The 16,490-nt window shown below is 33.6% G+C and overlaps 1 protein-coding gene across 7 annotated transcripts in view; it reads left to right on the top strand.

Moving 5' to 3' along the window:
- LOC129744490 (retinol dehydrogenase 14) overlaps window positions 1-16,490 on the top strand; it is a 94,580-nt gene that overhangs the window by 39,994 nt on the left and 38,096 nt on the right. For 6 of the 7 annotated variants that reach the window (XM_055737022.1, XM_055737025.1, XM_055737026.1 and 3 more), the window contains exon 2: window positions 15,612-15,763. In XM_055737022.1, coding sequence (XP_055592997.1) covers window positions 15,641-15,763 — 123 coding nt within the window. In that variant the 5' untranslated portion in view covers window positions 15,612-15,640. Of the gene's footprint in view, window positions 1-15,165; window positions 15,363-15,611; window positions 15,764-16,490 lie in introns of those variants that run through there. The other variant, XM_055737028.1, reaches the window with a different exon arrangement.

Genomic DNA, 16,490 nt, shown 5'->3' with positions numbered 1-16,490 from the left:
CGATGAACTAAATAAAGTGGCAAGGATTTTCGGATGAATTGGCACCCTGCAGGTTTGCATAACTAGTTTGCTCGATTGGGAGCAAAAATTAGAGGGGCTCTATCGTTCCGCCAATTTGACCAGGAATAAATTACGATCGTCATCGGTTTCTCAAAGTTGACATAGATTGTTGAGTTTGGGTGGACTCTACGCTTCAGTCATTGCGGAAACTTGTGAGGTAAACTGGATGTGAAGTAAACAGAAATGTTATACAGTTTTTGGAAAAATGCACACGAGCGTGACAATTAAAAATTCATTTTAGCAATTCGTTAGGATAGACCTGCCTTAATAAGCTTTAGATTCGATCTTCAAGCAGGTAAAATTGGTCAAATGACGTATTGGAGATAAAAAAAAACAAAATTGGGTAATTTTTTGATTCATGAACTGGTATGACAATTTGAAAGAAAAGATCATAAAATATCAAATGAGTTGAGGAAAGGACTTCAAGTAATTATGAATTTTAAGTGAAATACCCAATATAAATTGGAACTGAAATCAAGCACATAGGGCTTGTGATATAGCTCAGTTGGCAAGTCTGTTGCCTCCTGAGCCGATGTCCGCGAGTTCGAGCCCAAGAGTAAACATCGAACACAGTTGTACCGGATAAGTTTTTCAATAACGATCCGCCAACTGCAACGTTGATAAAGTCGCAAATGCCATAAAAATGGTAAAACGACTATAATCGAAACAAAAAAAAAAAAAGAAATCAAGCACTTAAATAAAAAATTTCAAACCATGCAGATTGAAGTTTGCTCCAAGATGTCGATGTAACGTCTAAGTTTATTTTTATCGTGAAGATGATGCCTGTATTCAGCAAGCATGGAGCTCGAAATGAGAAGCTACAATGACTTGCTTTTACTGAAGATCGTTGGGCATCCAATGAACTCCTCTCTTGTTTCAACTTAAGCGGAATGATATTGACATTTGAAGAGCACAATTACCACCCAAATTGATGGTAATTGCGCCGAGTTTTTACTGTGACGTAATAATAAAAACAACGAGGCAGTGGATATTTTCATGAAAAAACAAATATAGGTGCTCACCTAATCGAAAATATCATGATTGGGCACTCTTTCCTGCTAATGGAAACTAATTTGAGCAAATTTACTTTCCACTCAGATGTGAAAAAGGCAAATTAAAAACATACCAGAACAGAATTTTCTCAACGTCAGTAGTAGGTTTCGAGGGCTTTCGAAAATTTCAGAAGTGAGAAACTAATGTTCACATTATTCTGAATTCTGAACATTAAACTGAATCAAGACCCAAAAATTCAAAAGGTGTGAGGATTTATAACATAAAATTTTACATAATTGTTTTGTTTGCTTTATCTGTTCATATTATTTATTTGAAGGTGAAATATCGTCAAACGGGGTATCATGCAACAGCAGGGTTAGATGCAACATTTGTGTTAGTTTAGTTTAGTTTCTCACATCGTGAGATAGTTTTTTAAAGTTTTAAATTCTCATAGAAAATTTACAAAAATCAAGCAGCAATACAGAGTGACAAAAAAGTCCGTTCACACAGGAAAATCTTAATATATCAAAGAATAAGAAGAAAATCTGAATCAGGCTTTCATAGCTTTATTCAGAAACTCATAAAGATACTTCACAGACGATATCTCGAAATAACACTCCTTTTCTCTGACCGAACTAGCTTCAGACGTCTCGGAAAGTTGTCGCAAGCGGCGCGCACGTGCTCCATCGGCATCTCGTCCCAGATTTTCGTGGTAACTCGCTTGAATTGCTCCAAATTTGTTATTTTATAGTCTTTCAGCTTCGACATCATGTATCCCCACACGAAATAATCCAGTGGATTCAGATCCGGAGACGACGGAGGCCATTCATTCTTCGAAATGAAATCGTTCAAGTTTTCCTCACACCACGCCTGAACAACCTTTGCGGTGTGGGATGGGGCGCCATCTTGCTGGAAGCAGTAGTAATTGTCTTCAAACAATAGTTCAGCTTGAGGCAGAACATTTTTCTTCAAAACCGTTTTCAGGTAGTACGCTGTGTTGATTTTGACCCCTTTATCGATAAAAATAAGGGGCAGTTTACCTCTCTTGCAAATGGCTCCCCAAACCATCACTGGCGTCTTATTTTGGAACCGGGAAACGTTCAGCTTGTACGCAGGAGCTTGCTGGAGGCTCACACTCCAAACTCGATCATTTTGGCGATTGACTGTTTGCTCCAAAACGAACAGCTTCTCGTCCGAAACAATAATCTCGACCTCTGCGCGCCAACCGAGCAGCGATAACAGCTGCTCTTAACTCTGCCATGGCTCATAACTCAATGTAAACAAACTGCACAGAAACGAAAATCTGCCACTTTAGGCAGCAAAGTTAGCCCTTTCATTTGACATATACAGTTGCGTTCAAAAAAGAATGAAATCGCATGAAGCTGCGCACCCACTTCCAACTTTGACAAGCTGCCATTTCTCTCTCGGTTTATATTTATTCATGAAAACTTCACACGATATAGTTCAACTATCCAACTAACACTCCACAAAATTTGAAGTCTTTTCAATGACGAGAAACAAAGATACAGCTTTTCCCGTAAAAAAGGGAAATTTGGAGTTGCTTCACTAAATTTGCTGTATCTTTGACAATTTTCATCGAAAAATCTTGAAAATTGGCCCTAAGATGTAAAAATGTTTGATCTAATATCAGGCCAAGTTTCGTCAAAATCGATGAACGTGATCAAAAATGGTGCCGGGTTGAAGATAAGTTTCATTATCGCCTAGCAGACGATTTCATTCTTTTTTGGACGGATGTTTGTATGGAAACATCGTAATCCATGTATTCTTTGTTTTTTCTTCCACAAAACCAAAATTTATTACAAAGAATGTTGTAAATTGATAGGAACTTCATCCTTGCTTTGTTTAGAAATAGAAATTGTTCCAACTCTGGTATTGAAACAAAAGAGCGAATAGAATACTCGCTTTAATTGTGGATCAAATTTGTTTATCGGTATAATTAGCATGTCATTTTTTAACCCTGTTTTTCTTATTTCGAATCCTGTTGAAACATTTTCTCTTTCGAAACAAAGTACGAATGAAGTTGTAAGCAATTTACAACATTCTTTGTGATAACTTTTGGTTTCGTGTAAGAAAAAACCAAGAATACAAGAATTACGATGTTTTCCATACAAACATCCGTCCAAAAAAGAATGAAATTGTCTGCTGGGCGATAATGAACCTCATTTTCAATCCGGCACCATTTTTGATCACGTTCATCGATTTTGACGAAACTTGGCCTGATATTAGATCAAACATTTTTACATCTTAGGGCCAAATTTCAAGATTTTTCGATGAAAATTGTCAAAGATACAGCAAATTTAGTGAAGCAACTCCAAATTTCCCTTTTTTACGGGAAAAGCTGTATCTTTGTTTCTCGTCATTGAAAAAACTTCAAATTTTGTGGAGTGTTAGTTGGATAGTTGAACTAGATTGTGTGAAGTTTTCATGAAAAAATATAAACCGAGAGAGAAATGGCAGCTTGTCAAAGTTGGAAGTGGGTGCGCAGCTTCATGCGATTTCATTCTTTTTTGAACGCAACTGTAGATGGCCCCAGAGAGATGCAACGTGTAGGCTACAGGCGTCCCCAAAAAAGTGTGACCGGACTTTTTTGTCACCCTGTAGATGTACAAATTTTACATTTTTCGATGGCGTAAAAACTATACCTGGTTTAATGATTTCACCAACAAACTTGATGTTGCTTTTATCATCCTATATCAACACTGTTGGTGTAAGAACATTTTTCAGACAATCGCCTATTTTTTTTTATAAATATTTTTGGGTTAAAATGCATCAGAATGTAAATCAAGGATTCACCTTTTAAATCTCGTTTCCATTTGCTGGAATAACATTGTTTTGTGTCACGCGTTTGTATAGTACAAAATTTCGTCCATCCAAACATAAATTTTTATGATTTCAGCTTGCAGAATTTTTGTACAATGTTTTACCCCTAAATGTATGCAGCATCTTTACGCTTTTTCTTTGAAAACATCTTTAACAAAAAAAAATTAATTCGAACCAAACAAAAAGTGCTGTGGTGCTTCATGCGTTATGATACACAAATTTAACGAAAACTTTAAATTTTCAAACGTTTTCATTTGATTTTTCATTCAAAACAAAGTTTGCTGCTACTTACCCCTTTTTCTTAGAGAGGTGAAAGTCGCATGATTTTTATGTTTAAAAATAACTGAGAAATCCAACAATTTTTCTGACTACGTCAATTTGATGTTCCATCAACCTTAAAACTTTTGATGTTAAAGCTTATCGAAACTTTATTCTGTTTTTGATTTGAAACAGAAAATGTTTCAACGAGAATTTTGAATGATTTTTCGATAGATTTGTATATCGATGTATTCGCATTGATTTTGAATAGGAAAACTGAATGTGATCAAGCCCGAGGTTGCGTGGAAAACATCCGTATTGTGAACAAAATATGTAATTTTGTTATTTGATAAAAAGATTGTAATACTGTTTTAATAACTTTGTTTTGTTTAGCAAGTTGAGTGATAATAAATTTGTTATACTGTTTTAACTACTGTGTTTTATTTAGTCAAATTGAGTCAAAATTACATTAAAAAACTGTGAAAACTTCATTAAACCAGTAGGATCTGTTAAATATTCATCTGTTAAATATTATGATAAATATTATGATAATCATGAGAATGATGATATATTTTCGACAAAGGTAAACAATTAAGGAACATAAGCTTCTTATTCAGTTGAAAATATTGCTACGGTATAGATTTTGAGCTTTTTATGCTATTAGATACTACTGCAACTTTTGTCTTGAATCCGATATAATTTTTTTGGAAAATTACCGGTTTTACTGGAATACCGCTTTTAAAAAACCGGTAAAACCAACCTTATTACGACGTATGAAACATAATTTAAGCAAATAGTTTTTTATCACAAAATATACAAAAACTAACAAATTCAAAGTGCAATGATAGACGTGCATTTTAAATACATAACCTTTTTATTTCGTTCACAAAGCTTCGGGATAAACCCGTTTTAATGCGTCCAGATTTAAGATGATCTATGGTTTTGACCATGGGTGGCCAACATTTAGCGCCAGCGGGCCAAATTTTAGAAATGAAATTTGTTTGCGGGCCAAAAATAAATTTTATCATTTTTTTTCACTTTATTTATTTATAAATATTTTTTAAACATGTTTGTTTTTTTAATTTTAAAAACACGTTAAAAATTTGTTATCCTAGAATATCCTAGATTTTAAAAGGACTAATGGTATTACATTATTCCAACGTTTGTATGAGATATAAGAAAAGATAAGCAGAAAATTTATAAACAAAAAAAATCTTTTTTTCTGAAAAAAAAATATTTTTTGGAAAATCGCTCTAACTTCTACAGATTTTGTAATCTAACAATTAATAATCTAACAACATCCTCCAGCAGTTCTTTAGTTGAAATTTTCTCAATAGTATAGAAATAAGTTAGCAATTTCGAAAATTATGTTTCAACTTTGATGAGCTTCAAATTTGTTCGTGTCAATCCGATTTTAAAGTCGATTTCTAGTGCTTCACATCGAAAACGATCGATCAGTTGTGAAAACTGTGGGTGCTCACCGTTAAAATCATTTTCTCAAAAAATGGCGATTTAAACTGTCCTCCTCGTTCGCAGAATTTAACGGTACCACAATTTTTTCTGTGAACATATTTCAAAAGTAAAATTAACGCCAACACACTAAAAACATTGACGAGCTTCAAGATAGTCTATCATCTAAAATAACCACTATGAAGCCCGAAATTCTGGCTAATGGTATACAGAATGCCCGCGAGAAAGCTGCTTTTTGCTTATCAATTAGGGGTGGTCATTTAATTGACGTTGTGTTCGAAATCTGGATTGAAATAAATGGCATAAAATATCCTGATAAAAGCTTATTTATTTTTGGAAATCGACTGAAAATTTGCATACATCCTGACTAGACCGTTGCAAAAAATGGCTTTTTGCTCCCATATGTTTTTTCGATGCCTTTTGGGTCAGCAAGCAACAGTGTAATATTTGAGATGATTGGGTTGGTTTCTGAGTTAGCACAACGCGTTTCTGTTTTGTATGGAAATCTGTATGAAAGGAGAAATTTTTGCACATTAATACATCCAGAAAATTCAAATGAGCTTGAAATAAAGTCGGTCTTCGATTTTTGGTTTTGACTATTCTTAAGCTTAAATTTTGGCTAACATGACAAGCAGCTAAGAATTTCATGAAAAAAGTTATAACCTTTTCAAAATAAAAAAAATTAAAACATTGAAAAGTATTTGAAAATGACAGACTTTGCTTGCTAGAGCTCTTAATAATTGCATGAAATAATTTTGCAAAGATTCTATAAGTCAATAAATTTTCTGGCAATACAAAGCTATTTTATGAGATTTTTCAATTCTATCCTACCTTTCCTCCTTTCAAATAAGCATACAAAAACGCAAAAATTTAAAAAAAAATAATTTTGAAATATTTTTTTTATAACATCCAATAACTTTCCTAGGGTACAAGTTAGGTTTGTGCTTTGTTCACATGAATTGTACTACAAGAATTAAGGAGTATTTTTCATCCAAAGTTGAGTTTTTGGAACTTTCAGTACATTTCTGGCGAATTTTGAATGAAAAATTTTGTTTTCCCATACAAATTTATATACAAAATTAAAACTCGTTTCGTTATTTCAGGACAGAATGGATTGCTTCCAAAATTTATATTGCTATTTCTGGCAGCAAAAACCTTCAAAAAAAGTTATGGGAGGTGTAAAAATTTAAGAATTAGAAATTTTTATACAAATTAAACTTAACCACGCCTTTAGACGAGATTTACGACATTCAACCAAACCCAATCATTATTTAACTTGCGCAAAATGTTTCAAAATATGTTAATATAGCAATTCATATTACAATCAGTTGTTAAAAGGTACAGCTAAAAACCTTGAAAAAACATGAGAAAACTGGAAATGAAACCATTTTTATTTTGAATTATCATTTTTGTAGTCTTAGAAATTCTTGGTCCATGTGTTTTTTTATCTAAAAAAAATGATTGGCTAAATGATTTTGAACTAATAAAAGTTATTGGCATTCTGAGTAGATTTTTTTAGAAAAAAATGGATCCTAAGTAAGGAAGAAAGAAAGACAAGAAATCGAATTGTACAATATCTAATCTTTTAAATTGTTTAAGTTGAAATAAATAAAACTAAAATTTAAAAAATAGAGACAGTGGTAATATTTTTCAAAATTTACGAAAAATTGGTCGAATTAGCTTAGCTTAGCTTAGCTTAGCTTAGCTTGATCGACTACTCAAATCCACCTTAAATAATTGAACCTGAAATGTTTTGTACAATTTTTTTAGCAGGTGATAAAAAAATCGATGTTTTTAGTTTTTTTTTTATCAATTTAATTTTGATGAATGTTTATACATTTCGAGTTCCATGATCGCTGGCGTGGCTCAGTAAAACTCAGTAATCGCCAATAGTTGCTACTCCGTGATTGACCGAGGCCATCAATTTTGTCCAGAGGTCAAAAGAATGCAACCTGTATACATATCTCATATGGCGATGGAAATCCCGTGCTTAATGTTAGTGACAATTCGTGACGTCAGTTGTATTTTCAAACAATGAACCATCATCGCTGTACCAGCGAAAACTAGAGAAAAAAAATCATTGCCAACTGCTTTTTACGATTCTCGCCTAGGATACACAAAAAGTGACGTAGGCTTTGTTTACCTTTTTACTTTTTGAATAACGAGTTCTGGAATAGTGTGCGTGTTTGTTCGAAAGAAAAAAAAAATAAAACGAAATCTGAAGTTCATCAACAACTTATTGTTATAATCACTACACTATTTGATTTGAATAATTTTTAGTAGTTCCTAAAGTCTATCAAACAAAATTTAACAAAAACTATACAACAAGTAATAATCGTGAGTAAATAAGCGAACAACTAATAATTAATTTTAAAACTTGTGTGAAGTTAGTTATAATAATAAAGATTTTGTTTTACTTTACTTTAGTTTTTATAAATTAAAATACGATGAATATTGATAAGATTGATTGAAAACACTTTTAATAAACTCTAGTTTTTTGTGCTCAAAAAATACTAAATAATGTATGTTTCTATAAACATAACTATTTCAAATCGCTGGTAATGAAAAACTCTATAATGTAGCTATTTTTTGTATAAACTAAATCAATCAAAGTTACGTTAAATGAAAACAATTGTTTGTATTTTTCTTGATGATTTCTGGACAGTCTGCAGTTGAATTATTGAAAAACAGTAAGCAAGCTTATTGCTATCTAAGTTTTTGAAGTTGCATTGTGAGAGATTTATTATCTCAATTTCGAAGTTTTGTTTTTAAATTTCTAGTGGAACTTGACTATTAGGTGAAATTTTCAGTTGATCATAATTCGTCGACGGGTTGCACTTCAAACTCTGTTACGATACATAGATTGAGTCACTGAACCCTAAGTCGTATAGCTCAAAATCCTGTTACGATATGTCAAATACGTTTCATTAATTTTTTTAAATAACAGCTGAGGTCTTCAGGTTGAACCAGAGAATAGTGTTTAAATTGGCCTTAACTAAAGTATGCAAGTATGTGTTATTTTAAATATGTATAGAAGAATAAGAAAAATGATAGTAAAATACACAAAAAAAAACAACTTGTACCATTTACCGAAAAATTGGTCGAATTATGCAAAAACTACATTCGAAGAAGCACTGAAAGTAAAGTTTATTTAGCCCCCGTGCCTATGCGGTATTCGATTTTGATTATTATTTACAAATGGTTTTATTAAGGCATTTTACTTATAAAGTTTTTATGTGCCCGTGGCTATGTATTTTATGGAAAATTTGGCAATTTTTTTTCCTCATTTTTGAAGTTTTTCGTAGAACAAAAGTTGTAATTTATAAGCTGTTCTAAATTTTTCAGCTCAAAAAAGCTTGGCTCTCAGAGGGTTAACTTGGAATCACAACAAATTTTACAAGGTTCCATTTGTAATGATCCTTCCAAAAAGCTTACGTTAACGGAAAATGGTGTTGTAAGTTAGATAAAAATGCAGACGATGTTTTCCAAAATTTGAAACCCAATATCAAATCAGTATATTTATCATTATGGTTATGTCTAACTTTTGTGTCAAACTGTTGAATAAAATTAAACGTTGAATTGTTCCCACGGATTTTCAAGATAAAAAAAGCGACTTTTACTGCCTCCAAAACAACAAATCATTATTTTATCCAAATTTCAAAATGCGAAATTTTAAAAAAAGATTCAAAGAATCTTTTCAAATAAATATGATTTAATAAGGAGTTTTAGGGCATATATTTACATAGTTTGCGATACTGGCCTTCATATATTTTCATATCATCCGAAGGATTTGTTAAAATAAGAGATCTTTCACGTTCACAACTGAAAACGAAACTCTACCTTCATCGATGGCTGTTGAACTTGAACACAAACTAGAGTATCTGGAGCTTTCTTTTGGTTGGAATTCAAAGCGTTATATTTTCTCACAATCATCTTCGCTGTACATTTTTTGCATCGATCAATCGTTACAGTCCAATAAACGCAACAGAACAATCTTTGTTTGCCAACCCGGCCGGAACGGGTAGAACTAAATATTTAATTGCGCTCTGTAACGCCTCGACTTACTTCTTCTTGTGTATACTAGGGTGGTGCTAGTTGATATTTGTTAAAATTGAAACAATATGTTGAATGCATTCTCATTCTCAGTTTATTTGATTTATTTGAAGCTCAGAACATTGTATGTAGAAACATATTATACAATCTTCAATTGAATTCCACTTCCGGATCAATTACCACTGTTGCTTGTTCGAAACAATTTTATTTTAATTTGGTCTCATTAGAACCCTAGCATCAGAGTAATTTTTCTTATCGGTAGCTAGATGGCTACTTCTTCAAGCAAACGGTACCTATTACCAGAGGTGCAAAGCATCGCATCATTTTGCATGCAGCGTTCGACTTTTTCCCGACCAGATCAAACTAACTTTATCTTCGGAAGCGTCGGCTTGCGAACATAGCACGCCGACTTTTGATTGCAAATGAACGCATCGCAACGACGCTGTGGCACGATTGGTTCAAATGACTGCATCTCTTAAGTTCATTCCGATGCTTTGCGAACAGTTCGCCTACTGATTTTAAGGCGACGTCAACCGAAGGATCCGTTCGTTTGAATTCATCGGGGATAAGTTCAAACAACCTTATCGAGATAGGGTCGTTTGAACGTTCAATTGAATGTTCACTTTTGAACGTTCAATTGAATGTTCGTCTGATGCGTTCGGCAGCCTAAGGCAAGACGCCGAGCCGTGTTTGGATGGGATGGATTATTGATATGGTGCATTGCTTGCGTGTGATGTTCGGTCGTCGCTCGACGATAGAGGGTGTCGGGTGTCTTGTAGCGCGCGGACGACTTGGTAAAGAGAATGAGGCGCAGCTACAGTTTCATTTAACGGTGCAATTTTACTGAATAAAATGCCCGAATAGCAAAGACCATGGTAATAATATATCGTAACAATGATTTTGAATTTAACAGTAAACTTCATAGTGATTTCAAAATATTTATCAACCGGTTTAAATTTTGAAAATACCATGAGTTTTAAAGTTACCGTGAAGTATATCATTAATTCAAAATATTTCAAAGTTGCAAATATTTCAAAAACACGAACATCGTACGGTATCACATTGAAATTCTTGTGATTTTTATTGTACCAGTGTTCTTCATGGTTGAATGATAATCCGAACCACGCGAAAATTGGTAATTTTTTGCTTTTTTACACATTTACATTTTTTCGTGTAATGAAAATTTTGGCGCTCTAAAAACGTCACTTTCTCTCGGAGGAAGTTAACTTAAATTTAAATTTTCGCGGTCGGAATCAGTGAATCCGGACCAAGTCGAAATCAAGCTGATCGGAATCTGAACAGAAAATGATGGCTTTAAATTCGGTGATCTTGGTAAATAATTTTATTATTTATTCATTTATATGTAGGCTAACTAAACCGAAATTTTTTTTATTCTAGAAACTGACGGAAATTCAAAGTTCCCCATGGCCAACTTTAGATGTGGGCCGTATACAATGGCTGCGACGTGGACAAGATAGACGTCCGAGGCAAACCGATATCAAACGGATTTGTGGTCTGGTACTTCATGATGTGCAGGAATCCAGGCTTGTCCCAGGATCGGGCAGAAGATGCGGTACAAGAGCCGCCAATGTTACAGTTTAGAAGCTCCGTAGTGCAGATGGTTTTTTATAGCTTCTGGAAAGTGATGATTTTTTTTTTAAACAAGACGAAAAATTTGAATAAAAATTGAAGCAAACAAATGAAACCTGTTTATTTCATTCAATAGTAAATATGAATTTAGAAGAAAAAATAACTGAAAACAATAATTTTTACCATGGAATTTCACGGTCCTGGAATTATGATAAATTGTGAATTAAAATTGATGTTCAAGATTATTGAACGATTGAAATTCAAGGGAAAACAATGAACTCCACAGTTTCTTTGAAAAAAGTGGAAGCTGTAATAACCGTTAACTTTATCGTTTTGAGTTTCCAAATGTATGGGAAAAAGTCGATTTTTTCATTGTTAAGTTGCTTAACAACCCCCTTTTTTCATGGTAAATTTTGCTAAAACCATAAATTTCACTGTCCAAAACTATGAATTTGACAGTTTATTCAAGGTTTTATGTACCATGATTCGCATAGTTTCAACTATAAAATTCATGGTTGCGTGAAAATGAAATTCATGGTCTTTTCACAATGTTTTTCTATTCGGGTGCAAACCGCCCAACTACGGTTGGGCTTGTAAGGCTTGTAAGAGATTGTTTATTCTTTTTCATTCCATGTTAGGTTCAGAACTGAAGCAAACCGTCAAGACCCGCGAAATTTAATTCAAATTTTCAGATATCAGATTCAGATTTCAGATTTTAGATTTAGATTCCAGATTCAGATTTCAGATTCAGATTTCAGATTCAGATTTCAGATTCAGATTTCAGATTCAGATTTCAGATTCAGATTTCAGATTCAGATTTCAGATTCAGATTTCAGATTCAGATTTCAGATTCAGATTTCAGATTCAGATTTCAGATTCAGATTTCAGATTCAGATTTCAGATTCAGATTTCAGATTCAGATTTCAGATTCAGATTTCAGATTCAGATTTCAGATTCAGATTTCAGATTCAGATTTCAGATTCAGATTTCAGATTCAGATTTCAGATTCAGATTTCAGATTCAGATTTCAGATTCAGATTTCAGATTCAGATTTCAGATTCAGATTTCAGATTCAGATTTCAGATTCAGATTTCAGATTCAGATTTCAGATTCAGATTTCAGATTCAGATTTCAGATTCAGATTTCAGATTCAGAATTCAGATTCAGATTTCAGATTCAGATTTCAGATTCAGATTTCAGATTCAGATTTCAGATTCAGATTTCAGATTCAGATTTCAGATTCAGATTTCAGATTCAGATTTCAGATTCAGATTTCAGATTCAGATTCAGATTTCAGATTCAGATTTCAGATTCAGATTTTAGATTCAGATTTCAGATTCAGATTTCAGATTCAGATTTCAGATTCAGATTTCAGATTCAGATTTCAGATTCAGATTTCAGATTCAGATTTCAGATTCAGATTTCAGATTCAGATTTCAGATTCAGATTTCAGATTCAGATTTCAGATTCAGATTTCAGATTCAGATTTCAGATTCAGATTTCAGATTCAGATTTCAGATTCAGATTTCAGATTCATATTTTGATTCAGATTTCAGATTTCAGATCCTGATTCAGATATCAGATTCAGGTTTCATATTAAGCATTCAGTTTTAGGATTAAGGTTAAGATTTTGGGTTAAGATTTTAGATTCATATTTGAGGCCCTTGGAGCCAAAAGGGGTATAAGTGCAAAATGGAAAAAATTGAGTTAACCATCTAGAACAAATCTTCGACTGTCAAACATCATATGCTGTTTTAATCACAATTTTATTTCGCTATTTTCTCATGTTTTGATATTGTTGAAAAAATCCTGCTTACTGAAAATTACTTTTTGTTTGGAGCCAAAGGGGTATAAGTGCAGACCCATTTGCTACCAAGTAATTTACTTATACGGTATAAGTTATACCCCTTTGCCACCAACCCTAACGTCATTTCCATTTAAAGTGTTCATTCCATCGGGATGAAAAAAATATGGAAATTAATGGGCATTTGAAAAGTAAATCATGTTAGAAAATCTACCACCAACAGTTAATCATTTCATTACATTTAGTGATAGTTCTGGTGAACAAAATATTACCAAATTTTTCATTTTTTCTATTCTAACCCCAATAAATGAATTCCAAATTTCTGATTTCGGGTCTTAATCAAATGGTGTACGCCATGAATTTGGGACTCAATATATTTAATCATCAACTCATTAACTCATATATGTTAAACATAAACTCATATATGTAAAACATCAACTCATAATGAGCGGAAGTCCATTTCCAATCTGAAATCTGAATCTGAAATCTGAATCTGAAATCTGAATCTGAAATCTGAATCTGAAATCTGAATCTGAAATCTGAATCTGAAATCTGAATCTGAAATCTGAATCTGAAATCTGAATCTGAAATCTGAATCTGAAATCTGAATCTGAAATTTGAATCTGAAATCTGAATCTGAAATCTGAATCTGAAATCTGAATCTGAAATCTGAATCTGAAATCTGAATCTGAAATCTGAATCTGAAATCTGAATCTGAAATCTGAATCTGAAATCTGAATCTGAAATCTGAATCTGAAATCTGAATCTGAAATCTGAATCTGAAATCTGAATCTGAAATCTGAATCTGAAATCTGAATCTGAAATCTGAATCTGAAATCTGAATCTGAAATCTGAATCTGAAATCTGAATCTGAAATCTGAATCTGAAATCTGAATCTGAAATCTGAATCTGAAATCTGAATCTGAAATCTGAATCTGAAATCTGAATCTGAAATCTGAATCTGAAATCTGAATCTGAAATCTGAATCTGAAATCTGAATCTGAAATCTGAATCTGGAATCTAAATCTAAAATCTGAAATCTGAATCTGAAATCTGAATCTAAAATCTGAATCTGAAATCTGAATCTGAAATCTGAATCTGAAATCTGAATCTGAAATCTGAATCTGAAATCTGAATCTGAAATCTGAATCTGAAATCTGAATCTGAAATCTGAATCTGGAATCTAAATCTAAAATCTGAAATCTGAATCTGAAATCTGAATCTAAAATCTGAATCTGAAATCTGAATCTGAAATCTGAATCTGAAATCTGAATCTGAAATCTGAATCTGAAATCTGAATCTGAAATCTGAATCTGAAATCTGAATCTGAAATCTGAATCTGAAATCTGAATCTGAAATCTGAATCTGGAATCTAAATCTAAAATCTGAAATCTGAATCTGATATCTGAAAATTTGAATTAAATTTCGCGGGTCTTGACGGTTTGCTTCAGTTCTGAACCTAACATGGAATGAAAAAGAATAAAAAATCTCTTACAAGCCTTACAAGCCCAACCGTAGTTGGGCGGTTTGCATTTTATTCAGTAAAATTGCACCGTTAAATGAAACTGTAGCTGCGCCTCATTCTCTTTACCAAGTCGTCCGCGCGCTACAAGACACCCGACACCCTCTATCGTCGAGCGACGACCGAACATCACACGCAAGCAATGCACCATATCAATAATCCATCCCATCCAAACACGGCTCGGCGTCTTGCCTTAGGCTGCCGAACGCATCAGACGAACATTCAATTGAACGTTCAAAAGTGAACATTCAATTGAACGTTCAAACGACCCTATCTCGATAAGGTTGTTTGAACTTATCCCCGATGAATTCAAACGAACGGATCCTTCGGTTGACGTCGCCTTAAAATCAGTAGGCGAACTGTTCGCAAAGCATCGGAATGAACTTAAGAGATGCAGTCATTTGAACCAATCGTGCCACAGCGTCGTTGCGATGCGTTCATTTTTTCCAACCACAAGTTAGGCGTCGTAGCTGATCTTAACCTTTTCAAGAAATAATCAGCTTGCGACTTTTTCTCGACGACGTTTGCGCTGAACGTTCATTTGCACCTCTGCCTATTACTAAGTTGCGCGCCTACTCGATCGCACCGAAGAACGGATCCGAAGGAGCGAGTCCAATTTTAATTACCGTACTCAATTGCGTTTCAGTGCCTCATTTGTGCATGTTGATATTCTTTACGTTACGGGAGATCGATCTGCACAGATTGATTATTAACCAGCTTTCTGAGGGTGTTGATTGAAGTGGAACAAAGTTTATTCTTCTCTCAATTGTTGTAAGTGATTTGGCAGTTTTGTTAACGATGTTCCGGTGTTTAGTTTGTGAAAGGGTTTTGTGAGTCAATGCGATTAACCAATAATAGGACCTTATTGAAACTTGAATAGGGTACATGTGATTAAACTAAGTTATTAGTTTTTAAACTTTTAAACATCCTGCAATCAAACAAATTTCTCAATCACTCATGCATTCAATGAATCTTGTTTAATGAAAAACTTTCCTTCTCCCATTATCCATTGTTTTCCAGATTTTCTCACGAACCAAAGCCACTGAGCAATGTCCGTGTTCGATTGGGACAGCCCCGTTAGTATAGCAGCATACGTAGTGACATCGATAGCAGTGTTTCTGTCCGTTTTCAAGACCTACCTGTATCTCACCTGTGGAAAGATCACCAACAGTGTAAGTAATCATATTCTGGGAGAAAGCCTTCGAAGTATAATCTGTGTATTGTATAGCCAAGATCGATCAGAAGAAACTGCATTTAAATTACAAATATTTCTAAAGGCTTTGATATTCTTCTAACTTTTATGAATTTTTTCGCTGCAATAGTGATTTTTAGAATTTGCTTAGCTGAAGTTCTATGACTCTTTTCGTTCAGAATATGCATGTTGAGGATCGGATTGTCTAAGTAGTAGCCTTTTCGAAGCAGCTCAAACTAAAATTGTATATTTTTAGTTTCTAATGAGTTCTGAATTCTTCAAACGGCAGACGGCCAACGCAGTGCGTTTTTTGTTAATCGGCTGTGGCAGAAAGTCTATGAAATAAAATTTCGTTTGCTAACCGACTCAGATGGTGCACCGGGAAGACATCGGACTGGCGAGCCAAAATGAGATGTTGCAGTGAATTCAATTCTCACTTTATTTTTTTTAAGATGAATTTTCCAATAGGATGAAAATCCCACAACATGTTTTTCTTGTTTCACTTGAATGTAGTGCTACATATCTTATCATCTTTGGAACAGTAGACTTTTCAGCGCATTTTCGGCACAGAGAAATGCAAAATTGGCATTGGATTTTTTCAACCTCTTCAATGGGTGAAGAACTTATTTTTGCCTATGATTTTGTACTGCACACTTTCTCAGACCGTGTATTCAAGAAGTTATTTAGCGTTGTTGTTCTGTTTTTGA

This window comes from Uranotaenia lowii, chromosome 2 (assembly GCF_029784155.1).
Source record: "Uranotaenia lowii strain MFRU-FL chromosome 2, ASM2978415v1, whole genome shotgun sequence".
NCBI lineage: Eukaryota > Metazoa > Arthropoda > Insecta > Diptera > Culicidae > Uranotaenia > Uranotaenia lowii.
The sequence above is the reverse complement of the archived record's forward strand: the minus strand, read 5'-3'. Positions and strand labels throughout refer to the sequence as shown.